The 27,365-nt window shown below is 45.6% G+C and overlaps 1 protein-coding gene across 4 annotated transcripts in view; it reads left to right on the top strand.

Annotated features, from left to right (window-relative positions):
* Positions 1 to 27,365, top strand: part of piezo1 (piezo type mechanosensitive ion channel component 1 (Er blood group)) — a 68,006-nt gene that overhangs the window by 17,817 nt on the left and 22,824 nt on the right. For all 4 annotated transcript variants that reach the window (XM_023790744.2, XM_023790745.2, XM_023790743.2 and 1 more), the window contains 12 exons: positions 2,392 to 2,487; positions 14,770 to 14,892; positions 15,695 to 15,737; positions 17,023 to 17,167; positions 22,891 to 23,095; positions 23,461 to 23,674; positions 24,614 to 24,788; positions 25,459 to 25,572; positions 25,832 to 25,922; positions 26,010 to 26,113; positions 26,569 to 26,829; positions 26,989 to 27,094. In XM_023790744.2, the coding sequence (XP_023646512.2) occupies positions 2,392 to 2,487; positions 14,770 to 14,892; positions 15,695 to 15,737; positions 17,023 to 17,167; positions 22,891 to 23,095; positions 23,461 to 23,674; positions 24,614 to 24,788; positions 25,459 to 25,572; positions 25,832 to 25,922; positions 26,010 to 26,113; positions 26,569 to 26,829; positions 26,989 to 27,094 (1,677 nt within the window). The remainder of the gene's footprint in view (positions 1 to 2,391; positions 2,488 to 14,769; positions 14,893 to 15,694; positions 15,738 to 17,022; positions 17,168 to 22,890; positions 23,096 to 23,460; positions 23,675 to 24,613; positions 24,789 to 25,458; positions 25,573 to 25,831; positions 25,923 to 26,009; positions 26,114 to 26,568; positions 26,830 to 26,988; positions 27,095 to 27,365) is intronic.

Genomic DNA, 27,365 nt, shown 5'->3' with positions numbered 1-27,365 from the left:
AACTGGCCAATAGTTTTCCACCAATGAAAGGAATTATTGTAGTTCAAACCGTAGACATTTTCTTCACTTTACCAGAATATAATACATGTTCATTAGATTTAACCATTTTTCATATCCAGGAAATAAGTGTGTGTGTGGTTTTTTTTAGCCCATTCAATATGGTCCTCTCCTGCTAATACAATCCATTTCAATGGTATTATATACTCCCATACACAGAGGTCACAAACAGATATTGTTTCATATGAATGAATCTTGGGTTATACAGATTGTATCAGAGATGTAAATAAAACCTGATGCAATGGTGCCTCAGGCTTTGTAGGAGGAAAGTGAGTCAAGTATTACAGGTGTCCTTTTGTAAAATAAGCTGCCGTGTTAACTAGCTAAAAGCTAGCTAGTTGACGGTGAGCAAATCGATCAGACGAAAATTAAGCCCTTAATGTATTGAAGTGCGTTCATTCCTGTTCGTAGGAGTTGTACTTGCATAAAAATGTTCTGGGAGCAGAATGAAAAATGATTGGTGCAGAGAGATAACCAGTCGGATTGTAGAGGAGGTGGGACCAAGACATCTGATTGACATCTGACATCTGACATGCTCTACGATCTGATTGGCTATCTCTCTGAACCAATCATTTTTCGTTCTGCCCTCAGAATATTTTTATGTAAGTAAAACTCGCATGAGCATGCTTTCACTTCTAGGCCATAGAAAATCCACCCGGCCCGTGATGCCTGACCCACATCTTTCTACACTGAGAGCTCTTTTCATGACCTGATGCTTCTTTCTGGCCTTTTTGACGTTTATAACTTCTGACTCTTTTCAAAAACTTGTCTCCAGACCCCTGTCCCAAAGTTCCTGTTCCTTTCTCACATCCTTCTTCATTCTGTTCATCATTCCACCCGGAGAAGCCTTCTGCGCTTGAATACGTTGCAGATGAAGTACATTGAAGATTGCAATTCATGTCATGTGCCCTTTCTGGCTCATTTACACAGAGAGGCATCTGAATGTGGCCACACATGACTAATCTAAATGTCCGTGAGTCAGAACCTTCCGTTTTTTTTTTTCATCCGGTGAATGACTGTTTTCATGTTCAGCCAAACTCCTGGAACAGCTCATAGTGAAACTTAAATTGACCGTTTCTTATGGGACTGAAACTGGGAAAGTATATTTGCGTGCAAGACTGATTGTAGCATGTGGCCGTTCACTTTAAGTGCTACGACGAATGGTGTTTTAATGGTGCGTTTTTGTAAACTATGAAAGATGCCAAAATTAAAAAAAAACATCTCCCAGATACAGAAATGGCCGTTGCATAATCAGAGTATCGGTAGCAACACTCAGCTAATTCCTGTAAACAGGGTCTCATGTGTCATCTGTCATACGATATCACCACGGTGATCTGTAAATCCAGCCAAACAGAGAACAGCCTCTGCAGTCCAAGTCGTCACGAAGACTTATTTCTCTTTGGGGAGGGTCAAGGCAAGTAGGCTGAAAGCCAGCGTGATAAATTTTATGATTAAAGTTGGACCTCTGACATCCCATCAGGCGTTTGGCTGAAGACAGTAAGCTGGAGCATCAGCTTCCAGGTGTGAGGATGCCTGTCCTGTTAGCGTCTGGGGGAGAATTCGGATTGGATGAGTGTCAGCGATGTAGAATAGCCCAGACTGACACTAGTCCTGAGAAGTGCTACTGTGAGGCAGTTTGGCTACAGATATGGAGCGCAGGCTTTGAGTTGAGGGATGCAATGGCAGTGTTTACTGCCACTCAAGCCACGCATTTGCTTAGGGCCCCCAAGGTTTGTTGGCCCCCTGTTGGCCAAAAACAGTCACTGCACTAAATACTAAATCGCGTCATATTCTCAAAGCATGTTCTGCTAACCACCTAGCTAGGAAATGATCTTCTGACTCTACTTGACTTTCTGAATGTGGCCCCAGAAATCGCAAACCTGCCCCTGGAAACATAGGCTGTACAAAAGGCATATATGTGTGTATTCTGGTGTCTGCAATAATCTCTGAAATTTTACTGATTCATATGAGGGTGAACCTGTCGGCCAGGAAAGGGCTGTGTTTAATCACAGGTTAATACTGAATGGAAGCAGTGGTTTTAATATTTAATGTTGAAAGCATGACTTTGCATGAAGGAGGATTTTACTCTGTTATTACATGCTTGCCGGCACTTTGAAGTTTGGATATCTTATGGGAGGAAGATTATACATTTTTTTAAGTGAATATCTGGGTTTCTTCCTCAGCCCTGGTGTTCTATAAGCTAACTTGGGTTCTGGGGATTTGTGTGGCACAAACGGATGAACAGCCTTTCAGTAAAAGAAGCGTGAATGTTAATGTCGCATTTAAAGTCTTCCAGTCCATCAAGTAACCCTTTGCTGTTCTTTGTCCCCACAGCCTGCCTCTTCCGTCACAATGCCCTGTCCCTAGTTTATCTGCTATACCTGCTGCTGTTACCATGGTTCCCATGGCCCAACAAAGAGTCAATGCGAGGTAAGTGGTCATCTGTTTCACCCATCTATCTTCAAACTACTTATGTGGTAGAAGGACATCGGGGAAGGGGGAGGGGGAAGGGGGAGGGGGGGAGATGGTGGTTTATCCAGAGGAAACTAGCACGCCTCCCAAAGGGTGGGGGCAGGAATTGAAATTCCAGTCCTGGAGGTGTGAATCTGCTGTACTGCCCCATCATCCGTTCCTTTTTCATTCAAACGTGATAGATGTTTAAAACATCTTTGTTTTTCCATTTAAGACATATTTACAGGAGTGCGAGTTAAGAATCTGAACAGAGAGGATATTGGTTGTCTGTGAGCAGTATGATGGAGTGAGTATTATTGTAGTGCTTTGAGTCTGTTTTTAATATTGCTCTTTTTTTCATGACATTGAGATGAGATGAATTTACCATTACGTTGAGCTCAACTGATCTAACTGTCAGTAGGGGTTTTTTTTTTTTACAGTGGTGCTATTTACCACCACAAACCATGCATTTGCATGGGGCCCCTGAGCTTTGGGGGCCCCCTGTTGGCCACAAACGGTCACTACACTAAGGGGGCCAGGGGCCCTAAAGTGACTTTCTGAGTGGGGCCCCAGAAACAGCAAACCCAACCCTGCTCCTGTAGGTTAGCTGTGAGGGTGGTTCCAATGGGCCTCCTTGCATGGCCATGTCTCTGCTACTCTGTCCTTTCTGCCGGTCTAGCTCCTGGCTCCCACATTGCAGAATGGGGATCAGTAAAGAAAGGCCTGTGATTTGAGCTCCAGTTGGCTCTCCGCCGTCCTTAACGTGGAACCTGCTGGGATGGCACTTCTGAGCGAGGGATTGCGTTTCTCAAGGTCTAAGGCTTTTTTTTGCTCCACAGATCGTTGCTGCTTTGCCTTATTTTCTCTGTGGAGACTCTTGGGTAAATGCCGGTCGGGGCGGGGGGAGGGAGGCCAGGCTGGTGCCAGGGTCTGCCTGGAAGGGCTGCCTGGGGTCGGGTTTATACAGGAAGACCTGTGACACTCACAGGGTAAAGAACAGGGTCATCAAAGCAATATAATTATCTGATTTTTGCTTTGGAAGAAAAACTCATTTTGGCTGTCACATAGCCCAGTTTTCAATTAAGCCTGTTTTTATTCCAGTGCTCCTTGTGTGCCCCACTGGATATCTGGTTACATGGGCCCGTTTTACATACCAGATTTATAATTCCCACCCGATCCATCAAGTATCATTTTACTGCTGTCTGTTTGCTGCCAAGTATTTCATTTAAAAGTGATGGATTAATCTGTATTAAAATAGCAAGTCGGTGCTGTTAAATATATTTCTGTCTTGCTTAACGAGGGCGTATGGTTCCGGCCAGAGACACGTTACTGGATTTTCATTAAACGTATACACCTACCCTCTGGTAACCTAGCCTAACATTAGCATGCATACATAATGTTCACATAGATTAATAATAATGAATTAATACCAGTATTAATACTGTAATATTACTGTAATGTGCCGTACTTACCAGTTGCATAGAGTATTTGGTGTTTGGTGGTCTTCTCTTATCTTTGAAGTGAAGCACAGAAATTAAGACAATTCAATGACATCACAATAGAGACTATCTTCAAAATCATATAAATTTAATATAGTGCTGTACTGTATTATACTGCACCTTTCTTTTTGCATTTTAATTGTATACAAATTTAAATGATAAAATTGATATTTTTAATACAGGCGGTGCTGTGGTAAGTACTGTTACCTCACACCTCTGGGGACCCGGGTTCGAGTCTCCCCATGTCACTGTGGTGTTTCCTCCAGTTTCCCCTCCCAGTCCAGAAACATGCCGAGGTTGAACGGAGTTACCAAATTTCCCGTAGGTGTGAATGGCGTGTGACTGTGCCCTGCGATGGGTTCCAGCCCCATCCCGGGTTGTTCCCTACCTTGTGCTCGTAGTCTCTGGGATAGGCTCCGGTCCCCGTGAGCAGGTACAGAAAATGAATGGATGCATGGATACTTTTAATTTGATATGTTTGACAACCTCTTAACGTTTCACCGCTATTCGAATGAATTTATTGTATCTCTATGGAAGGTCTGTCATTATAGCGTGACATTAGTCAGGACGTCGTTAACCAAGCCATGACTGTAGTTGTATTTTTGTACAACATGTAAGCAAAGTCTTGCTGCCAAACCAGCTGCCTCTATCCGTTTATACAAACTGACTGTGGTCACAGAATGGTTATATGTATTTCAGTGTTAAATGACCTGGGAATTTTTTTTATATAAATTTGCAAGGCAGGGCAGTGTGAAAGTCCATAAAGGGAAATGGCTGCTGTGAAGCCACCATGATGACATTTTTCTAGGTAGTTTCATGTTTATAGTAATTTCAGCTTAGGTGTGTGTAGGCATGTTCAGCATGCTGGTATCTGAAAGCCAGTTCAGTAGGACCAGTAGGAGCTTAATGCTGCTTACTGGACTGTGACAGTATCGCTAACTGAATGTTTGACGAACACGTCAGCCAGTACGTTCCCTGATTTTTATCGAGTTTTTAACTGGAGTTTTGTTTTCGAGTAGCTATTCCTGCCCCTCTTGACAAAGACCTATGTAGATTCAATCCTTCAGTTCTGTAGATAATGTAGAAAACATGAAATATTTTCCACTGTACAATGTCAAGGGTAACATAAACAGTTTGGCAGTTTATGTGGGGGGTCTGTTTGAAATTAGTTGGAATTCCTGGCTTGCTGTTGCTTCAGTTCTGACTGTTTGTCCTGCTCGCAAATTCCAAGTTCAGTCCGAGGATGGCATTTTTGGGAGTTCTTGTTATTGGGAACTTGTGTAGAGTTTCTTTGTTAGTGATCTTTCTTCCCAGGATTCCTGCTGTTTCTGTTTGCATCGAAGTGCATCAGGCCTTTCTTGTAACACACTCATCTTTTCCTGACGCTGTTCCTAGGGGGTGGATGGCATTGTTTTGGTAAATGAAAAGCCACAAAGCTCGTCACTTTGACACACTTGGAAAGGGTTCAGACGGTGCCCCGCCGATGCCACCCTGCAGGATGGACAGAGCTGTTTTAACGGGGTGCAGAACGAAGCGTGTTGACTTTATGCACACGTGTAATGTGCATTTGCACGCGTGTGTATGGAATTGTGTAGCGGAAGGCTGCGGTTCAGCTGTGTTTATGTTGGCTGGGTCACCTCCTGCAATTCCCCAGAGGTCCAGGCTTTCACAAAACACCCATGTGTAGCTTTCTTTTGCGCAGGCAGATTTTCCTATGTGCTTCAAATACTCACACACGCTGCGTGTGTTTTCAGCCGTGGGAGGGATTTTTCCACATCCTGACCTCTCCCTGGTGCAGTGGGAGCTAGCAAAACGGCCCCAGTCGGCTGGTGGAGAAACAATAGGGATTACGCCGATCTCTAGGTGTGTCGAGATTTGTTGTTTCAACTTATCAACTCCTTCACGCTCTAGAATTTCAGAGGGCCTTACAGTTCCTGTTTTGCGATAAGGCCTGAAATAAACTGGTTGCTACTGTATTTTCCCCGGAAAATGAACAGGAAGTAGGTTAATTTTTGTGTGTTTTTAAAATTATACTATTATTATTTCAAATGTTAATGAACACCTTTTATTTGTTTAGAGAGCAGGGAACATTCCCAGAACTTCAGCCAATGTTATGTGAAGGTCCTCTCGAGGTTGGCAGAGAACGTTCTTACTGTAACGTTAATTTCCATGTTTTACTTTGTAACACAGGTTCTGTCAGCGTCAGCATGATAACATTATTACCTGAACATCCTTTAAAAAACAAAAATGCTATGTGTGTATAGTTTGAGCCCATGACCTTCGTGGTGTACAGCCACAGGGCTCCCCACTGCCCTACCATACCCTTCATTTATTGATTTGTTAATATTCTCAGTAGTTGTTGCAGTAGTGGTGTAACGTTCTGGGAGCATCAGGAACACTGGACACTTTGAACGTTTCCATACCTTAATTGCAGTGACCAGTAAACGTTCCTAGAAATGAACAATTGTTAGTGGGGTAGATACCATTCAGGGATATTTTGTATTTAGTTGATAAAATGATCGACTTGCTGTCCTTTGGACAGATCATGGAGTCCGCCCTCTGGGAGACAGCGTGGGCCCAATTTCCTACAGGAAAATCCAGTGCACTACCAAATTTGTGAAGCTGACAGCAAACCGTATGAACAATTTAATGAAAACCATCGTTTTTTTTGTCCTGTTCTCCTGAGGGACAGTTTTTGGCTCGTGGATGAGTATCCAGATGTGCCTAATTAATGGGGGTTCAGGGGAAGAAAAACTGGAATTGGCTGCGGCCACAGCAGCAGCAGCAGAGTACGGGGCCACAGGGATCCCAGCCTCTGAACATCTGGAGTCAGCTGGTCCGTGTGGGTGAGGGAGCAGCATGTGCTTTAGTGTTGTGTAGTTTTATAGCGTAGAGAAAGGTTGGGTTAGGGTTAGGGTTTAGGGTTAGGGTTTAGGGTTAGGGTTTTAACTCTCACCACTGGGTATGGTGCCTGGAAAACCCACCAACCTCGTTCTGTGGACCACTGCTCCTTCCACATCCCACCCTTAACTGGAGCTAATTTCCCATGGCATCATTAAAGGTCTTCCAGTCAGGGAAGTTAAGGTGTTCAGCCCTAGAACATTCTCGGTTTTCCTCCTGAGAAGTTCTGTGTTTTTGTCACTGGCAAGGGTATGGCGGCCTTTTGGCAAAAATAAACCCACGGGGGATTTGCTGAAACACATTCAACTAGTTGATCAATGTTCTGGTTCTGTAACCTCTGTCCAGCTCTTGCTGAGACTAGCTTCTCTGGAAGTGCGCTGGGCTCGTCTTCCATCGTTTGGCTTGGGTCCCTGTGGTATACGCTTCCAGCCAGTGTTGACCATTATCTCATCTCCTAGGATGTTTGCTTGGAGTCGTGTTTGTCACGCAGAATGCTCACGGGGTTCATTCGAATGTAATGAAATTTAGTGCTTTATCTATGGTTCCGTTCCAATGTGTGTAATCACACCTGTCTTTAACTGTACGCCTCTTGTTGAAATAACCCGCAAAGAGTTTTCTCACTGAACACAGAATGACCTCCTGATGCTTAGTCCCAATGTGTCAGAGATTATGTGCTTTTAGCTGGTCTTTCAGCCTGTCACTCTCCACACCACAAGGCCCCTGTCAATGGCAGCTATTAAGAGCATGTGAATCAAGCATCATGCAAGAGGATGGAAAGAATGGATGTTAAACGGCCAGCTTCGATGAGAACCTGAGTACAAGGACAATCCGTTGGGGATGTATCAGTAAGAGATTACATTGTAGTTTTGATGGCAAGTCTCTGCAAGTGTTGTTACGCTGAGGTAGCAGTCTCTCTACTGCAACATCATACATGATTATTATAAGAAAGTAAGCACAATGATACATAATATCAGTTTAAAACAGTGCAACAGTTAGTATTCAGTAAAGTGAAAGAGTCTTTTCATGTTTATATGGAATTTGGAAAGGTTTCATAATGTCTGTACCTGAAATAGTACATGAGTTATTGTGAGAAGGAGGGTAGAGTTAGGGTTAGTTGTGTGGTTAGTTGTTGTGTGTGGAGACAGCTTTTGATGCTGTAGGGAGCGCTTGTGTGTGTGAAAATCACCCTCACAGTTATGTAATGGCTGTCTTCAAAGCACTGATCTTTCACCCTGCGGATAAAAGCTTACTGAATTTCTAAGCATAGTCCTTAAATACATAATGTACTTAAAAACATAATGCCTTGAATATACAAAGGAAAGCGGCCCATCTTTTTGGAGTCTGACGACACTTAACAGAACACAGGGTGAAGATCTTTGAAAGGCCCATTACATGACAAAGAGTGATTAATCACCAAGATGAGGTCACAGCCTGCTTAACCTCATCACAGTCTTTCTTTAACTATTTTTCTTGTTCGAGAAACATCTTTTGAGATGCATATTTTAATACATCACTTTATTAAATGCTGAAGTGTAACAATGTTCAATAAATCTTCAGTAAATCTGTCTTATTATATTTATTATATGTGTTTTATTAGTAGGGAAGGAGCGCACGCTGATTATAGCGCCTTGCCGCACCCAACACGACAAACCACCTCAGGGATGAGAACCCAAGCACAGCCATGCAGTGGGTGACACCTCAGCACCACACTAGTCTGAATGAACCAGTTTTATTCTGGTAGCTGGAGTGTCAATCCTGCCACCAACCCCCAAATTTTTCCTATAAGTTGGAGAACCTCCTTATAGGGCTGTATGTAGATTAACATCATACCCAGGAAGAAGCAATTGCAGGTTAAGGGCCTTACTCAAGGGCCCAATGGAGTAGGATCACCGCTGGCATTCATGGGATTAAAACTAGCAACCTTCTGAGTGCTGGCAAGATCCCTATCCTCAGAATCACCACCCCGCCTGCAGTAGTAGTAGTAGTGGTATATTATGCACACATTTATGCAATTCAGCTTACATTATGGTTAGTTTACCCAACAACACTTACATCATGGTTAGTTTACCCAACAACACTTACAATATGGTTAGTTTACCCAACAACACACAGATTTGTATATTTCATTTGTAAAATACAACTCCCAGTTTAACCCACAACATTTTGGTCAAATAATTTCCTACTGTGCCAGTTGTAGAATAGTGTACTTTGGTCTGTAAAAATGTGAAATCAGGGTCAGAACAGCATTTTCCAGGGGTTCAAAAGAAGACACGCATGCACTTTACTATGTACTCAATCTGATGGACATGCATGTGCAATATTAAAGTTTTTGCATCATTTGGTCCCTGTGTTGAGCTGTCCCACGAGGATGTCTGTGATGTGACCTCTAACACAGGAAGGAACCAAGGTCCCAAACGGTTCTGTTTTGTTTCAGCTCTGATCTTATTTCCGCAGTAAAAAAATAATTTTCGCACACAGCAGCTGACCTTGGAATTGGCAGGAAAGCGGAGAAAGGCAACATAATCACGGTAGAAGGACGAGGATCTTCGTGCAGGAAATGGCGATGCATTTATTTGTGCTGTGGGGTGGAGGTCTGGCGCTCGTTCCTCTTTACGAGGCCCGAGTTTGCCACAAGAAGCTGAAGCCAGTCAGTGATAATTGCGTTTAAATGTTTTATTTTTCCTTTTTAAGCTGCTGTTATTTGGATGATCGCTGTGTTACCTGTTGCCAAAAACTGGACTTAATCCTGGCGTGCTTTATGCCAAAAATATTTCCCATGCCATCCTAGAGTTTTGGAACCACCAGCGTTGTTACTAAGGGTAACATAAAATACGTACGCAGGGAGAGCCAGTGAAGTAAAACGGATTTTAGAAGCATAACGGAATCACGCGCTGCCACACTCACGTTGCCTTAAGAGTGTCAACTGGAAGGGGGACATTTTGTAAATAGAACAGAACAGGGATCCTTTGGTGGAAGGAAGGGCTGAGGTTAGCACTGTTGCCTCACACCTCCGGAAACCAGGGTTCGAGTCCTTTCCCCAGCTCTATGTGTGTGGAGTTTGCATGTTCTCCCCGTGTCGTTGTGGAGTTTGCATGTTCTCCCCGTGTCGTCGTGAGGTTTCCTCTGGGTTCTCCGGTTTCTCAGCGCAGTCCAAAAGGTGTTCGTGGGTGTGAATGGTGTGTGTGCCCTGCGATGGGTTGATGCCCCATCGGGGGATATTCCCTGCCCTGAGCCCCTAACTTTTAGGATAGGTTCTGGACCCCCACAACCCTGCACAAGGCAAGCGGGTATAGAAAACAGATGGGTAGTGATACTTTGTTTGAAATTCTCCTTTCACCTGTCCTTTCTTCCTGACTATGAGACACACATATTGGTGGGGGCTAGCTTGGGGGTTACAGTGCAGGGTCAGCCAGTGTGCAGCACCCCTGCAGCTGGGGGGTTAAGGGCCTTGCTTAAGTGTCCCTCAGTCTGTCAGCCTTGGGATTTGAACCAGCTACTTTCTGATCACAGGGGCCTGCTCAACCATAGTCACTGGCAAGGGTTGTGGCTACAGAGAAGGCGGGTGGGGGGGCTGTTTGTTCTTTGTTTAAGGTATGTGAGGAAGGCCTCGCCCTAGCCGGTTTACAGAGCCTGCGCTGTGCCGCCCTTCAGGATTACCCTATCGTCCTTTCAAAATACCTGCTGTTTACTTTGGACTTGTAAAATCCAGCAGTATATTTGGGCTCTGGAAAGACAAACACGTTCGCTAGAGGTCACCTTTCGAAAAGCGAGACCTTGAAAATGGACAAAAATGAAATGGTGGTGGTGGTGGTGGGGGGTGATATCTTTCCCCATTATTCCAGAATGAGGAAGCGCCTTCCCTGCCCTCTGCGTGCCCACAGGCGGGACCTTTCACTTTCTATTTTAACTTTAGCTGGTAACATGTATCTACCTTCATTCTGCCATGAAATGATAGAATTCAAAACAAACTCTAGCGATCTTCCTGGACTTGAGACAACCCTGAGGAGTGTAAAAACCTTGCCCTCATCTTGAATACCATGTGTTTTTTTTTCCGTGAGGCGGGAGACATTTCTAAATCCCTTGCGAGCTTCTTGATATGAAACTGTTAATTTGTTTAAAATGTTGAGGGGTAGTTTTCTAAACTCTGCGATCACATTTCACGGAAAGTCTCTCACCATCCCCAAGGCTCTTTGGCTTTGCGTAGGGTTTCACAACTGGCCCAGCTTTCGCGGTGAAGGGATTAACGTGGGCCAGCTGAAGGTGCCCATACAGAGACCATGGGTGCAAATTTCAGTCGACGTTCAGAACAAGCTGGGATCCAGGAAAGGCTGCATCAACTCACTTTCTTCATCGGAAATCATCTTTCCAAATTCTGATTCGGCTGCAGGGAAACACAGATTGTATTCTTATTAACTGATTGATTGTTTTTCCTCCCCAATTTTAAAACAAATTCAGGATTAAATGGTACAGTACTATAGACACCTCTGGGTCTATAACCATTATAATGTTCTCATTGGTTTTAGTAAAGCTGGCACATAGACAGACAGCTGTCAAAACACTGTAAGAATTGCGTAGGGTAAGTAGCTATTTTGAGCACCACAGCTACGGTTGCACCCCGGGTGAGGGGTGTTGTATGGTGATACAGTTCTGCTCCATTTATATCTGCCTTACAGTCTCATTATAGCGTGTTATAATGCTGTCATGTAGTATTCTGTGAGATGAAGATGATCCAGTAATCAGTGCTCAACCCAGCACTGCCCCAAATCTTAGCAACAGGTCACGCAAGAAGCTTGTGTGATATTTCCACGTCAAATCATTAATTATGGAACTGAAGCAGGAAGTAAACCAGGTTATAAAAAAAACCGATGTAGAGGAAGTCGGCTCTAGGCAAGCAGAGATGCTTCTTAATGTGTCATACATCTGTGCAAAGTCTTTTACGGTTTTATAGCACTTTGAATTCCTCTTGCAGGAGGACGGGACATAGCAATGGTGTCTGTTTCCTGCCCCTACAGGTCTGTAGTGTCTGCATGGTGATTTGCAGGATTAGAGTGAAGCCCTGGGCTAAATTAATCAGGGCCATACTCTTGTCGGTGGATTAACCGTTTCTGTGAGTCAAGTCATCTGTAACGCATCCAGTTTGCTCATAGCATGGTAGTTTACCAGATGGCTGCCTGTTTGTACGCTGCAGACTCCAGCTTGTTACTAGTTTTCATATCCATCTCCAAAGTTCGGGAAATAATGCAGTTAGCAGCAAGCTAAAGGTATGTTTTAGAATAAGCATTTATATAAAAGCTTCACCTCCCAGCTTGACCAGGACATGCAGATGCCCTGAGCTTCAGCTATAAAACCCGTAGTGCTTCAGTTAATGCATGTGTGACATTTTTATCTACGGACATTTACCCACTATTACGAAACAGTACGACTGATGAAATCACCAGTGCCTTCTGGTTGGCTGGACCAGTATTTCTCAACTCAGTCCTCCAAGACAGTCTAGGTTTTACTCCCTCCCATCTCCCAGCACCAGACAATCAAGAATTCCAAATACCAGAAGAGCTGGAAGGTAGCAAAAACGTGGACTGTCTGGGGATCCCTGAGAACTGGTTTGAGAAACTTTGGACTAGACTATATGCCTTCACTGCGTGGGGGGTGGTGGTGCGGGGGTGACAAATAGGAATAGCCTCGGAACTTGTGGGTTCAAGCCTTTAGAGGACTCCCATTGTTGAATGGGGTACTTAACCTGAACCACTCCTTTTAAATATCCAGTTTCATAAACAGGTAAAAATTCGAATAGTCTTTGGAGCTTTGTGTTGAGCCCTGAATTGTTTCCATTGTTCACGTGTCCCAAATGCAGCGTGGAAGGCGGCTGGCTTTCTCACAGTCCCGTGGGACCCCCGAGAAGTCTTTGGTGATGGCTGGGACTGCGCCCATTTGGCTGATCGCACCTGGAAATGCCAGTGTTCCTGGCAGAATGGGGCTGTTGAAGATTTAGATATCCTTCAAGATCCAGCTCCGTTTTCCATGAAGACCTGAAAGCTGAAATGCATCTCCAGCAGAGATAAAGCATTATAAATTCAGTTCTGGGGGAGGGAAAATCAGGTTTCCACAAAGTTCAGCTGGTCTCATTGGGTTCGGGTTGGACTAAAACTGGAAATTGGATATGAACGTGAAACGTGAAATGTGTTTTTGGAAGCAGAAATTGACTTGATTTTATTTTTTTTAAGTTGCAAAAGGAGATGTATTGGCGAAATACCAGTATTTGAGCCTTGTATCTGGGTCAACAGAACCATACGTATTTATAACGACATCAGCCGTTATTTCAATAGCTGTGTTTGGACTGAGGATGGATTTATGACTCGTTAAAATTCAGACAATTGTAAATCAAAATTGCATAATGAAATGAAGTGTTCCACGTGTCGTTAATTTGAGAGGGTAACTGCGATGTAAATGAGCCATAAAACTGGCCTTTTCCTCAGGCCACGAAGACCACTGTTACTATAAACTGAAACCAAAGTGCAACCAAACACATGCTAATTACAGCTGCTAAATCTTCTCCAGCTATTCAGTCCCAGAAAAAGATCCTTCTGTTGAGTTTTGTGGGCCTCACCTCCATGTGCAGCTTCTACAGTAGGAACGCTTGGTTTTACTGGAGTTCTGCGTTCATACCAGCAATGAGAACTGATGGCTTTATGGAGGAAGGGGGTGGGAGGAACGCGCTGTACACTCTCTCAGCATTGAGTACACTGCAGGGAAGCTGACCAATGGCCATTAATTTAAACCATGCTCATGTTTGGGAGCTGCCAGTCATTGTTGACCTCTTGCTTCAAGTCTTTTAAGGCATCACAGCTACAAATAGAACATCTTTATTGTCATTATTCATATACAACAAAAAACTTTGCCCTCTCTCCAGTAATACTACATATTATATAAAAATAAAAGAATTATACCTGAATAGTGAACAAAAGGGCAATAGTGCAGAAGCGACTACTGGTGACGATTGGGATTGTTATGCAGTGAGAGCTAAACAGCAAGTAGCAGATTTGCTTTCTTGGAATTCTGCTGGTCACCTGTTCGGCGTTGGCTGCTGTTTGCAGCAGTTTAAAGTCCACAGCCTTGTTAATCAGGGGTTGCAGTATTCAAACTTGTTCTAAAGCCTCAGTTGATCTTTGTTAAGTCTTCATTGGTTATTGTAAAGTGCAGTCTGCATCGTGTAATTTACCCCTTAATGATTAAACTGCTCATGTAGCCTAGTCACTTATGCTTGTGAAAAGGGAGTGTGTTTTGGGGAGGGGATGACATCCAGGATTAGCCCCTCTGGAGGGCGGTATGTATTTGAAAATTGTTTGAAGTTGGGAGGAGAGTTCAGAAGCAATGGTCCGTCTCGTGGTTTTTACATATGCGAGACGTGTATTTGTTTTCTGTCTGGTTCATCACCTCGTTCCGTCCTTCAGTACCCCTGTCACTGGGACCCCGTCGCCTTAAAGAACCAGATTCTCGCTAAATCACATTCTCGCTTTTCTCATCCTTTACTCATTGGTATGGGTGATGGAACGCAGCGTTATTTTACGAACCCCTGGCCCTATCTTCATGCCGGTTACAGCATCCAGAGCATGAGGAGCCCTGCAGAAACGCCACTCATAAAGCAGCCCCACTGTGGGGGAATCGCCGTAGAGTGAGGAACCGGGAAATGGTCTGCAAGGCGTCTGCATTTCTAAACCTGGTCTGTACTTGATACCAAGTTCTCAGCAGCGCCAATCCAGGGAAAGCGCCACTTGCCATAATATGCCCCCGTAAAACTGGCACCCTTGTTATTTCTCTCGAGCTTCTTTTAATGAGGCATCGCCTGCATGTGTTTTCCCTGCAGGCCATACAGGACGCTTCACCAAAGCCCTGCTCTGCACCAGCCTGCTCTTCCTGCTGGCACATCTAACCTTCCAGATATGCCTGCACACCATCCCAGGGCTGGACAATGAGCTGGGACACAACTGTAAGGACCCCCTGGGTGGCTGCTGCGGAGGGCGGCCCAAGGACCTCAGCAATATTGTTCTTTTAGTCCAGAATGAGGATAAATGCTTAGATCAGAACACTTCTCAGATATCAGATTATGTTCTTTGACACTATAATATCCCCCCATTTTTCTTTTTATCTTAATGACTGGAAAGTTTTCTGTGGGTCTGTGATTCAGCCAGGTTCCCAGCTTCTTCTCTTCCACAAATTAGATTAAATAGTAACACTTTACTTGACTGAGCACAAATGATATAGTATTATGCTATTACTTATTTATTAAGTAACCACGAACTAAGTCTTAGTTATATACTGATTTCATGTCAACGTTAATGGATTGTGATGTTTTATCTCAAGCAGTTACTATATTTGTTACTATATCTGTTGATTCTGTAAACCTTTGTGAACTACTGAAGGAACAAGCAGTGAATAACAGAAGTGAAATACTGATCTCATGCTTGTTCATCTTTAATGAATTGCAACACATTTTTTACCTTATGTAGCAACTATATTTGTTCATGATGTGTTCATAATTTGTACTTCAGTAGTAACTGCGTTATTACTAAGTAATTGTGCCGCATCAAGTAAAGTGTTGCGGATTAGATTAGATTAATTCAACTTTGCTGCCATTGCACTACGTACAAATACCCAGAACTCAGTACCCAGCAGCGCTGGCTGCCCGTTGCCCATTGAAACCCAGCAGCGCTCTGACTCATCGCCGCGGAACGGGGGCCTGGCAGAGGGTGCGGAATGCTAACTGTCCTTTGCTTGGTCTTGTCTGACAGGCAGCTCTTGGGAGACCTTAACGCACCACATCGGTGTATCCAGGTATGTGTTTGGGGGCAGCTGGGGTTGGCTTTATTAGCTACTGACACACAAGCACATTGACTGGAGGGTAATGTCAAAACTGGCCCAAACCGCTTCGGATTCCACCAATCATTTCTCTGTCCAAAAATGTCACTTTTAAAAAAATATTTTCATGAATATGAAGCACATTTTGTACTCTCTTTTGCCAGCTTATGCCTTGTCGTTGTTTATTTCAACCACAATGAAATTATCCATTGAAATCAATCAATCAAGCAGTCTTTATTTATATAGTGCTGTTTTAACCGCAGGGTTTACAAAGTGCTTTGCAGACATTTAAAAAAAATTCAGGAGATTCATAGCAAAATCCCACAATCAATGGCTGTGGAAATGAAAGTGAGGTCCCCCACTCATCAAGTTAGGGGGTACCCCAATGTCCATATCTTAAAAATCATTAAAGATCATGAGTTGGTATCTTTGTCTATGAAAAAGTATGTTCAAAATTTAACATGGGCTAATTTTTCAATTTTTTTCCTGCCAGTACCTAAATTTATTTTCACGTGTTGCTGCTTGAAACTCTCTGAAAGATCATTTGCATCTCTCTATCTTAATTACAGTTTCAACTTTAACACAGAAATACTGCTCACATTCAAATGGAAGAAAACAAAATACTAAATGGGCAGATAGTCTTCCATTGCCTCACACAGAAAAAATGGAATGACACATGCAAAATTATTTTAAGTAACAGATACCAGAGTGCTCATTATGATTTCTCGTAGGTCAAATACTCCATCGGTATAGCATTAAATACTAATCTGTGCCATCCCAAGAGCGTAGGTGGTCTGTCATCGATCCATTTCAGTAGAATGTTTTTTCTGGGCTGCAAATGCCGAAAAACTCCCTTTGATGAGAACCCTTATCATACAGACTAGGTAAACCAAGACGCAAACTCAGGTTCAGCTTCAGTATAGATAAAGGAACTTTTGCAATGTTTGTAACTTCCCACCTCTACTTGACACTTAACTCTGTCTTACTTAAATCCATTTTGTTGGAGTTTAGCCGGAGTGTTATCTGGAAGCGATACAAAATTCATAATTTCCTTATGCTTCTTGCATATAAAGATCTTATACGTTTCCATATTTCTACTCATGACATTTCAACTATTTTTAACATTAAAATCTTTTTTCCTTATGTGTCATAAATAATCGGAGTGCAGATTACTAGCTTGACAGAGACTGAAGTGTTCTTTCTTGTGCTGTGTCTTTGTGTCTGCCTGTGTATGTAACCCAAACCCCCCTCCCCCCAAAAGGTTACCCCTGAATGATCACTGGATGGTGCTGCGCCTTATAACCCCAGACCTGGGCGTCTTCCTCGCCTCACTGGTCACCCTGATCCTTGGCTATCGGCTGATGGGCGGGAGGGATAAAGAGCGGGAATTGGAAGCTGCACGCAAGGTGAGCTGAGCACAGAGACATTTCAGGGGTCCTGGGCAAAGTGATGGTCTGTGCTTTGGGCGGATGGAGTGGGACAGCCATCCGCAGGAGCATCTTCTCGCCTTCTGCCCGCTGCACGCGCTCGATGGGGTTGAGGGTTTCCTGCCAGGCAGCTCAGGAAGTGGAAGCAGCCACGTCGCCACGCGTCAGAGAAGCCTGTGACGTGTGGCATCTCACCCCCCGGCATCCACAGCGAACAGCACAGCAGAAGCTGCCGCCCGTAATACTGAGCCCTCGTTAAAGGTGGAAAAACCCCCCCCCTGGTCCAGGTTCAAAATGTACAGCTATCTTTGCTGTGTTTTCCTGACCTTCATCGCACTGGCTGGTAGGTGGCTATAATTGCCATGCTTTAAAATTGAATAAAAACTAGTTAAAAGATAAACAGAAAAGACCGTCGTGCAGCTGTAGCTCGGCTGTAAAACGTCTGGGGGGGGGGGGCACACACAACGCTTCTGACGCGGGGAGCAGAGTCATTTCGAGCAACAGGGTTGCGTGGGGGGGGGAGTGCGTGGGCAGATCGCATTACAGAATCGGCCGTGCCCACAGCTGCAGTTAGTGAGGACGGTAGGGTGCCGAGTGTGGCAGCACGTCTCGGGGGGGGGGGGGGCAGGGGGCGCGCGTCGCACGTCTGTGAGAAAATGAATGTTGGCAAAGGTGACTAGCAGACTTTCTAACTCGCCGGGCAAAGAGTGACTTCCCCCAAAATCCCCTGACAAAGAATCACTTCCTCTCTGCTGTGGTTTGTTCTCAAAGGCTGAAATTCTTGCCAGTGAGCCTTGGCACCTCTTTCCCGTATTTCTGCCTTAGACATGTTCATGTCCTTCAGTTAGTGAGCTCCAGAGCCGGGCTCTGGCCTTTCATTGTTCGGACATGACGTGTTTACTGCGATTTCGTCTTGGGCCACCAACACGATGCTGAGGTAATGGGGTGGGCTCCATGCTCGCTGGTGACAAAGGACGATTGTTTTGGCCTCTTGGTTTCCACAACCTGGGCGTTGGAGGCTGGCATGGGCACACAGCAGCAATGCTCAGTGGTCACAAACACATTCCCAGTCCCCCCCCCCTCCCATAGCCTCTCATTCAAACGCTAGCTGCTCCCACGAAACACAAGCAATAAAAATTTTGACAATTCTTTTCTGATGTGATTTCCCCCCCCCCATTTCCTTGTCCGTGTTTCAGCCCCCCCATCCCTCTTCATCAGACATCCTCTCTTTCTCTCTCTCTCTCTCTCTCTCTCTCACCCCTCCCCCCCTTTTCTCTCGGCCGCCCGTTCATCCACGTGTTCCCGCGCGCGCCCGGCGCGGCTGCCAAAGCATGCTGTGGCGTCCCTCTCCGTCACCAAGGCAACCGCAGAAACAAACACCACCCCAGTTATTGGTAGCGCAGAAAAATAGAACACTTTATTAGGACAATTAATGATTTTTTTCCCCCCTCGCCTATTGTACTGTAGACAGAAATATGTGGAAACCATTTCCCCTCACTGATGTTAAATTGAAAAATATACACCTCTTAGGTGATCTTGTTGTCTCAGCTTCTTTTCACTTATAAAATCCTTTGTAAATTACGGGCCTGGCAGGTGTTGGGAGTCATGCCTTATTGCCAGTGTGAAATAATGAATTAAACGATGGGTGAATGTGTCATCGGCATAAGTGCACCGCACCAAGAGGCCCGTATGGATCGATACTGGCCCCAGGTTCCTTGCCCGGACCTTGCATCTGAACCGTGCGCCCGTTCTACGCAGTTTGCCCCTGCGGAGGTGGTCCGTGGGCAGGCTTTGATGTGGATGCTGGATCCGTGCCACCCTAGGCTATGTTCCATTAGGGAGCAGGCCAAGCCTAAGTCCTCATCTGGCTTCAGTTATCACTATTGTTCAGCTTTGCACAGCCCGGCAGTGGATAGGGGGAGCCCAGAAAGATCCCCCACCCACGTGCCAGCACACACGTGTACAGCACTGCTGCTAGTGCTTACGATTGCCTGGGGAGCTGATGAAAGCAGGACGTGCAGTCATTCTCTGTTAAAGGTCTCCCACTGATCTCAGATCTGTTTTGACTCTGGGGGGGGGGGATGTTCGTATATTGAAGCTTTACACAGTTTACATTAGCATCTGCATGGGAGCAGCGCATCTGTGTCGAAGGGCATGGATATGATATCATGCTGCTGCGTTGTTCCCATGGAAGCTAATTCCCCGTCAGTGTTGTCCTCTCAGACTCCGCTTGGTTTATGTGTGAGATGACTAGTGCAGTTCAAACTGGCTCCCAAGCTGGACGAATGGCTCTGGCTAACTCAAGCAAAGAAGACATTGTCTGTATACACAGCTGATTACTGGCTGCTTATGTGCGTGGTAATTGCTGGTGGGCGTGTCTGAATGTTGCCCTCAGGACTGTTGTGTGCTGGGGACTCTGCCATCACGGTGTCCATTTAGACTGATGATCATTGGCCTTGACACTGGTAGGTCTTCCAACAGCTCATGAGGACTGTGTGTGAGTGTGGGGTGGGGGGGGGGGGAGGAGTCACAGTGGGGGAGGGAGTGGCCATGTGGGAGAAGCGGGGGCTGGGCAGGAAGCATAGCAGCTGACCCCTAAGCACAGTTCCCATGGCGTTCCCACTGGGAATGTAATGGACAGTCAGATGTTCCTTCCGCCTAACAGGATAAAGAAAGCAAGATACAAGATACTTTATGTAGTGAAATGTACCCTGAAACTAGGTAGTCAGCCACTCAGGATTTGGCCATGTCTTGTATCTGTGGTTTCCCTGCCAAGCTTCTTCAGTGTTTTCAGTTGCACATTGTCTGCTTGTTCCAGGGTTTGTACCTTTTGCATGGTTACTGGGGGAGGCTTGCAGTGCCTGGGAGTACCAGGCCTGTAAAACGCAGTGACGCAGTGAGAGAGAGGGAGGGAGCGGGCAGGCAGCATTATGTGAATTTATACGTGGAAAGATCTTGTATATGGGGTGTAGAAATCTGGATTGTTTTGGAATATCCATCCACCTCCCAACTTCGTATCCCGTTCAGGGTCAGGGGAAGGGCTTGGATCCTCTCCCAGGCAGCAGAAGGCTGGGGTACCATGAGCAATTTAGTAATGCCAGTTAGCCAGTTACCCTCTCTGCATGCCAGTGGACTGCAGGAGGAACCCGTCTGACAGGGGGAAGGCATGCAAACTCCACACACAGCAGAGGTGGATTTCGATTTTGTAGAGTAAAATAAAATATTATAGGATAAATTACAGTTGAGTATTTCATAAGCTATTAAGTAGTTTAATGTTTTTGATCTCTTATTTACGATGAGAGTATGGGCAGTCCTCAGGTTACAAAGAAGATAAAGTGAATGAATATTACATTTACAGTATATAACACTTAAAATGCACATTACAGTACCGACAGGAGCCACTGCAACCCCCACTGTGTAGCACCCACTTGGACGATGCAGTGACAGCCATTCTGCACCAGTATGCTCACCACACAGTAACTAAAGGGGCAGGAGAGAATTCACCGATTAGATATAGTGGATGATTAGAATGGGCCACAGTGGGCAATTTTACCCAGGGCATCAGGGGACCACCCCCCTATGTCCAGGGATCATATATGACCTCAGAGGGTCAGGACCTCAGTTTTACGTCTCATACAAAGGACAGCTTCATTTTTACAGCACAGCATCCCTGTCACTGCACTGGGGCACTGGGACCCACACTGACCCCCCCCGATGGGCTCCCTTGTTGGCCACACCATCACCTCCTCCAGCAGAATCCCAGCTTTCCTAGTTGGCCTCCCACCTAAGTACTGGCCAGGCCCAAACCTGTTTAGCTTCAGATGGATCACCTGGTCTGAACTGCAAAGTCGTTTAGCTGCTGACAGGTATATGTTTAAGTAGAATTTCTAGGTAAATCAGAACATTAATAATAACAGTATTGTATTGTACCTCGAGCTGACAAACTTCTGAAGCCGTATATTTTCATGAGCGTTGTATTTACCCTGAATTTTTAAAACTATACGCTTTATGTTAGTCCTCTCGTAAGTACGATTTGTTACTATGTCACACATTCCTAACCTGGGGACTGCCTGCAAATAACCTGAGCAGGTTTTTGTGTGTAATGTTTTGCTTGCTGTTTCCGTGACACTGTTCCTTTATATCCAGGTCTCGATTGTGCCGTCTTGTCGTCGGTTCCTACAGACATTGTCCAGCCTCCGACATCAATAAAATGGAGGGTGTGTGCATCCGTGGACTGTTTAGCTTGTTTTTTCACCTGTTGGGGAGAGTTCCCTGTGTGTCGTTTTTTTATTATCATTTATTTTGTATACCCCCCCCCCCTTCATACCGCCTGTGTAAAAACAGCCGACTGCCAGGCCGGCGAGCCAAGCCAACGCAAACACTTTGGCAGGCGTCTGTGCGTCTGTGTACGGCCATGTCTGATTGAGCAGCAGCAGGCCTACCTGAGATATCCACCAGCATACCAGAGGTCTGCAGTCACATGACCTGCCAGGATGTCTCCGCCGGTCCTTCATTCTTTGCCAGAGGGGTCCTAGAACACAGGAAGTGTCACACAGGAAGTGTCACGATGAGCTTAGTGCTGCTGACAATGTTAACGGCACAGAATGTACTATATCAGGGCTTCTCAACCCGGTCCTCGGGGACCACCAGACGGTCCATGTTTTTGCTCTCTCCCAATTCCCTGCCAATTGGGAGAGAGCAAAAACGTGGACCGTCTGGTGGTCCCCGAGGACTGGGTTGAGAAACCTTGTACTATATGACCCCAGTAAACAATGAATGCTATTCAGTGGGTCGCTGCAGGAAGCAAAGGCGTACGTGCTTAAGTAAATTCCGGTTTGGTGTTTACAGAGGAATGTAGTAGCATGATGTGTACCACTGTTGCCTCACACCTCCAGGGTTACGGGTTTGAATTCTGCCTCCATTGTGGGGTGGGGTGGGGGGGGGGGTATTCCGGTCTCTTCCATGCAGATAGGCTAACTGGTGTCTCCACATTGTCCATGATGTGTGAATGTGCGTTCGTGTGTTTTCACTGCAATGGACTGACAGTGTGTCCAGTGTGCACTCCTGGCCCGTCTCCGGCAGCACAGACTAGGACAAGAGGTTGGAAGATGGATGGATGTTTACACAAGAAATTAGGAAGAATGACAATCTGACAGACAGGCAGTGACATCTAGGGGGCCGAGGGGGGACATTGTGAGCATCACCCGTAGTCGTCACGTCTAACTGTGATTGGCAGTGCTTGTCAGCAGGACTATGCCAGCTACGTGCCTGGGAATTAACGCCAGTCTTATCTACTCAGTCCAACTCAGAGGGGCGTGAGTTTATGTACATTCTTTCATGGCACCTGGCCTCTGCTGGTCACATTGTAATATGTAGGCAGTCAGCAGGCTCTGACACCAAAATAATTCACTTGTATCTCTGTTAACAACACTCCTAGGTCAAGGTCCCACTGTAGAAGTAGTAGAAAATCATTGTTGTTTTGTCTCTAGCAATGAGGGAATAGCTTTTTTTTGTAATCAAGACGCAAAATGTGTAATTTTCTTGTATTTTGTGTGCAGTTTATATTCCTTAGCATGTTTATGTGATGGTAATAATGAAAGACTCTGTATCTCCTTTCCTAGATAACAAAGCTTATTTCACATAGAGCTGTTGAACGTGAAGATCTGTAGACAGGCCTGAATATGAACCATATCTTGTTGTAGGAGGAGGAACATAAAGCGGAAGAGGATGAGGAGGAAGATGAACTGGGGGGAGATGAAGAATGCCAGGCGTTATCCAGCGAGCCCGAGGAGAGCCCCCCCCACGCCATGCGTACGGCGCTCCTAGCAGCTCGTATCCGCACCACGGCCCTCAGGCTGCTCCGGGACCTGGCCCGAGTCCTGGCCGTGGTTCTGCTGGCTCTGGCTGGTAAGCGTGTTCTGGCAGGTGCATCTCACCTTCCCCAAGTCTGTCACCTACAGCCGATGCTACAGATTTATCCTCCATATTATCCCTTTAGCCTGACTTTCTGAAATGTCAGCCAACGCAGGTGACATGGTTTCTCTACCCAGTCCTCAGAAACCCCCAAAGGGGTCACATTTTTGCTTCCGCCCAGCTCTCAGCAAACCTGAATGAAATAATCACGCATACCTAGTACAGCTGTGTTGGGAGGGAGTAGAAATGTGGACTGTCTGGGGGTCCCCCAGGACTGGGTTGAGATGCACTAAGGTTGGCCTGAAGCTGCAGTTATCGGCAGGTCAGTAATGTGTGTCTTTGTGTTTGTGTGTGATTAGGGATCACCCTGCCGTCCGCCTTCTCAGCTGTGTACTACCTGCTGTTCATCGGGATCTGCACTTGGTGGGCCTGCCATTTCCCCATCAGCCGGTTGGGTTTTAACGCCTTGTGTGTCATGGTGGGCTTCTACACAGCAGGACACCTGGTCTGCCTGTACATGTACCAGAGCTCCTACGCCCAAGGCCTGATCCCCCCAGCCAGCCTATGGGCCAGGTGAGTGTTTGAGTTCATCTGAGTAATCCATTAGGTCATACTGTTTTCCTTTACTGACAGTGTTTCGCAACCTAGTCCTCAGGTATTCGGTGTTTGTGATTGGCTGGCAGCTGGGTGGAAACAAAAATGCAGACTGTTCAGGGGTCCCCGAGGACTGGGCTGAGAAAAGCTGCTCCATGAGGACTGAACAATTGATGTGCTTAAGGCGTCAGAAGGATTAATATCTGTCTACTTTTGTTATGCTGTGTGCAGTAAATTATATTTTTTTAAAATGCAGTTAATTATGAAACAATGACGAGGAAGGTTATTGTACCATTTATGTTCCCATGAGGTGAGTCAGCCCGTCTCTGTGAGGACTGTCATACCTCGGAGCTGCACGGCCCGCAGCTATGCCTGGAATGTTGTTGGCTGTGCATGTTCTAGAATGTGCTCTCCTAGAGCGCCGGCTGAGGTCAGAGCCCTCCTAAATCTGCCTCCTGTTGACGGAACTGGAGACTCCCCCAGGGCGTCTCCCCCAGGGCGTGTCCCCCAGGGCGTGTCCCCCAGGGCGTGTCCCCCAGGGCATCTCCCCCAGGGCGTGTCCCCCAGGGCGTCTCCCGAGAGTCAGCGTTTGCTTGGCGGGGGAACTTGGGACATAGTGGAGGTAGCCGGGGCTGTACAGATGGGAAGATGGAGTACTTCCTTTTTTATTCTCGCCCAACTGCCTGACCCAGATGGCTAACCGCCATGTTAGGCCAAAGTCAGGAGAGGACTGCCAACTCTGGGCATACCACTTGACCCTATTTTAAGAGTGAATAGACACACCATGTGTTGACTGATACTGTGGTGACCTACACAAATGGCATAGGCTTCTGGCCCTTAACAGAGGTTGAGTTCTAGGCATGCTTGTGCTAGCTTGGTGGTCCTTCAGGCTGTGTTCTCTGTCTTCGTCTTCTACAGACTCTTCGGCCTCAAAGCAATTCTAAATCCAGGAAACTGCTCGTCATTTTCCTACGAGTTCACCGTGAACACGGACCATGAGTGGCCGGTGTTCGCAAACCCCGGGATCCTCCTGCTGCTGTACTTCGCTATGGCGATGGTGTTTAAAATCGGAAGTCATGTGTCCACGGAAAAGGTTCTTTAAACTTTTGAATATTAAAGTTAGCGTGCATGCTGCATTGCCATAGCATACCCATGCTCTGTCTCTCAGCTTGGTAGCCTCTGTTAAATATGCGTATCTGCTTGTAATTTTACCCAAATCTACGCTGCCTGACAAAAAAGAAGTTGCTGTTTGAATTTAAATAAGCAAATACCTAAGAACCAGTGATTAATATGTTTCAGCTGGCAATGATTCCTTTAACTTTAACTCATATTGTGCGCTTCTCCTTAATCACGTCTGAAAATGTATCCTATGGTCCTGGAAATGATGTTCAGAAGGGGTAAATTATTTGGGCATCAAGCAAAGAACAATAAGGAGATAAAGTATCAAGCTGAATGTATTGGAATTGGGTTACGAAATATCCAGTGCATTAAAACCTTGTGCTGGAGAAGACTATGGAGTGTCTCAACTTCCATGTCATCAATACAAGATCTGAATTCAAATGAATTCAAATCTGAATGGATATAAATGTTGAGGCGTTGCATAAGCTCATGGGAACAATGCCATGCCAAGTGCCAAGGGCGGTCTAATGAAATATTAAAGGGCACAACTTTTTTTTTTTTGGCCAACCAGTGTACATGACATTAAGAAGGAGGTCATGATCAGGAGTGGACTCCATAACTTCATTCATTTTGTCGTTTGAAAGCGAGACAGAGAAGCACTGTCCAGCAGCAGGATGGAGGTCATTGGAACAGGGATGGAGCAGGTGGAGTTAAGATCTCGGGGTTCTCAGAGGAAGACTGATCAAGATGATAGTAAGGTGGGTAAGAGTTCTGTTTTAATGCTCGTGATTTATTTTTGCGAGCTACTTTTTTATGTCAGGCACATTTAGGTTCAAAGTATGTTAAAGTAATCCATGCACAACGGTACCATTCCAGGGAGCCTCTGGTATTTGAGTTGTTCATGTCTTCGTGCAGTTAATGGTTGTGATGGTGGACGTACTATTATTTAATTCACCATTTTCATCCCGTATAAAGTTGTGATCACATGCAGACCACATGTTCCCTTACCTGTTCTAGGAAATGCTGCTGACTGCTAGTCCAATGCCAAGGTGTGAATCTGAGAACACCACGGGTCATATAATCAACGGTTCCAGCCAGCAGGACCTAGGTGACCAGACTTTAGGGGGAAATTTAAGCCTCCATCTAAACATTTTCCGCCAATGACTTGTTGAATTACCCTTGTACTCTCTTCCAGATCTAAGTGGCGCCCCCACTGGACCTGATGGGGATAATCCCCTTCTCATTGCGGGTCGGATGATCATGCAACAAAGCTACGTATGTGCTCTGATTGCAATGATGGTAAGAGTCATTTAATTTAAATTTACTCATGCTTTGAAAATTCAAATTTTCTTTCAGTTAATTACTTCTATAGGATTTAAGCTTTATGTTATTTAAATCAGGGGTGGCCAATCTTATCCAGTAAGGGCCATTGTGTCTCCGGGTTTTCGCTGCAACTCCCTGATTAGATTACTAATTAAATGACTGATTGGATGAAGAGTCCTCACACCTGGCTTTGAACAGCTGACATAAAGGTTATCCCAAAAACCTGCATACACACCGGCCCTTTGCGGATAAGACTGGCCACCCCCGGTTTAAGTGATTCTGAGTGAAATGATTATATCCTCATAATCATTGGGGTATGAATAGTACAGGAAATATGGTGTTGTTTTCAAACCATAATCATCAATAGTCTAAGCACTGAGGTATTTGTTGTGCCTGTTTGAGGGCTTTTCATGAGGTGGATCTTCCTCCAGGTGTGGAGTATCACATACCACAGCTGGCTGACCTTCGTGTTGCTGCTCTGGGCATGTCTGATCTGGATGGTGCGGGCACGCCGCCACTTCGCCACGCTCTGCTCGCCTTTCATCCTGCTCTACGGCCTGTCGCTCTGCAGCCTGCAGTACGTGTGGGGAATGGAGCTGGAGCTGGAGCTGCCCCACAACGTGGGCACTATGAGCCTGAAGCAGCTGGGCCTGGACCGAACCCCACACCCCTGCCTCCGCCTGGGACCCATGGTGAGGAGAGAGCACCAAGAGTTCCAGAGAGGGGAGGATCAGGGGCCATTTTCAATAACTTGCGTCCATAACGTGTAAATGTGGCCCAAACATTTTGGATGCTCTTTGATTAGCAGCAGTCTGTTCCTCATCATTCTCCCCTTTCCTTTGCATTTGCAGTTGCTCTATACGTTGACCTTTTGGCTGCTGCTACGACAGTCTGTGAAGGATAACTTCAGCAGGAAGAAGATTTCGACCACCCCCCTGCAAGAAGTCACTACTGGAGGTGGGCAATGTTGACCAGATGGCCACCAAAGTTGATCCTGGCCTCAGCAGTATCTCTCTGTGGGTCTGGATATCTGATGTGCCATTAGCCTGCCTATTCTCTCATGTTCACATAGTGTATTTTGAACCATTTCCAAAAGAAAATCTTGGAAAAACATTGTGAAATGCCGAGTGTAGATTCTAGTTGTATGGGTTACTGCTTTGTGTTCATTCCGGCTGTTCCTTGGTTCATAGAAGCTAGACAGGCACCAGATGTATGGAAGATTTAAGAT

The sequence above is a fragment of the Paramormyrops kingsleyae genome, chromosome 11, assembly GCF_048594095.1.
Source record: "Paramormyrops kingsleyae isolate MSU_618 chromosome 11, PKINGS_0.4, whole genome shotgun sequence".
Taxonomy (NCBI): Eukaryota; Metazoa; Chordata; class Actinopteri; order Osteoglossiformes; family Mormyridae; genus Paramormyrops; species Paramormyrops kingsleyae.
The sequence above is the reverse complement of the archived record's forward strand: the minus strand, read 5'-3'. Positions and strand labels throughout refer to the sequence as shown.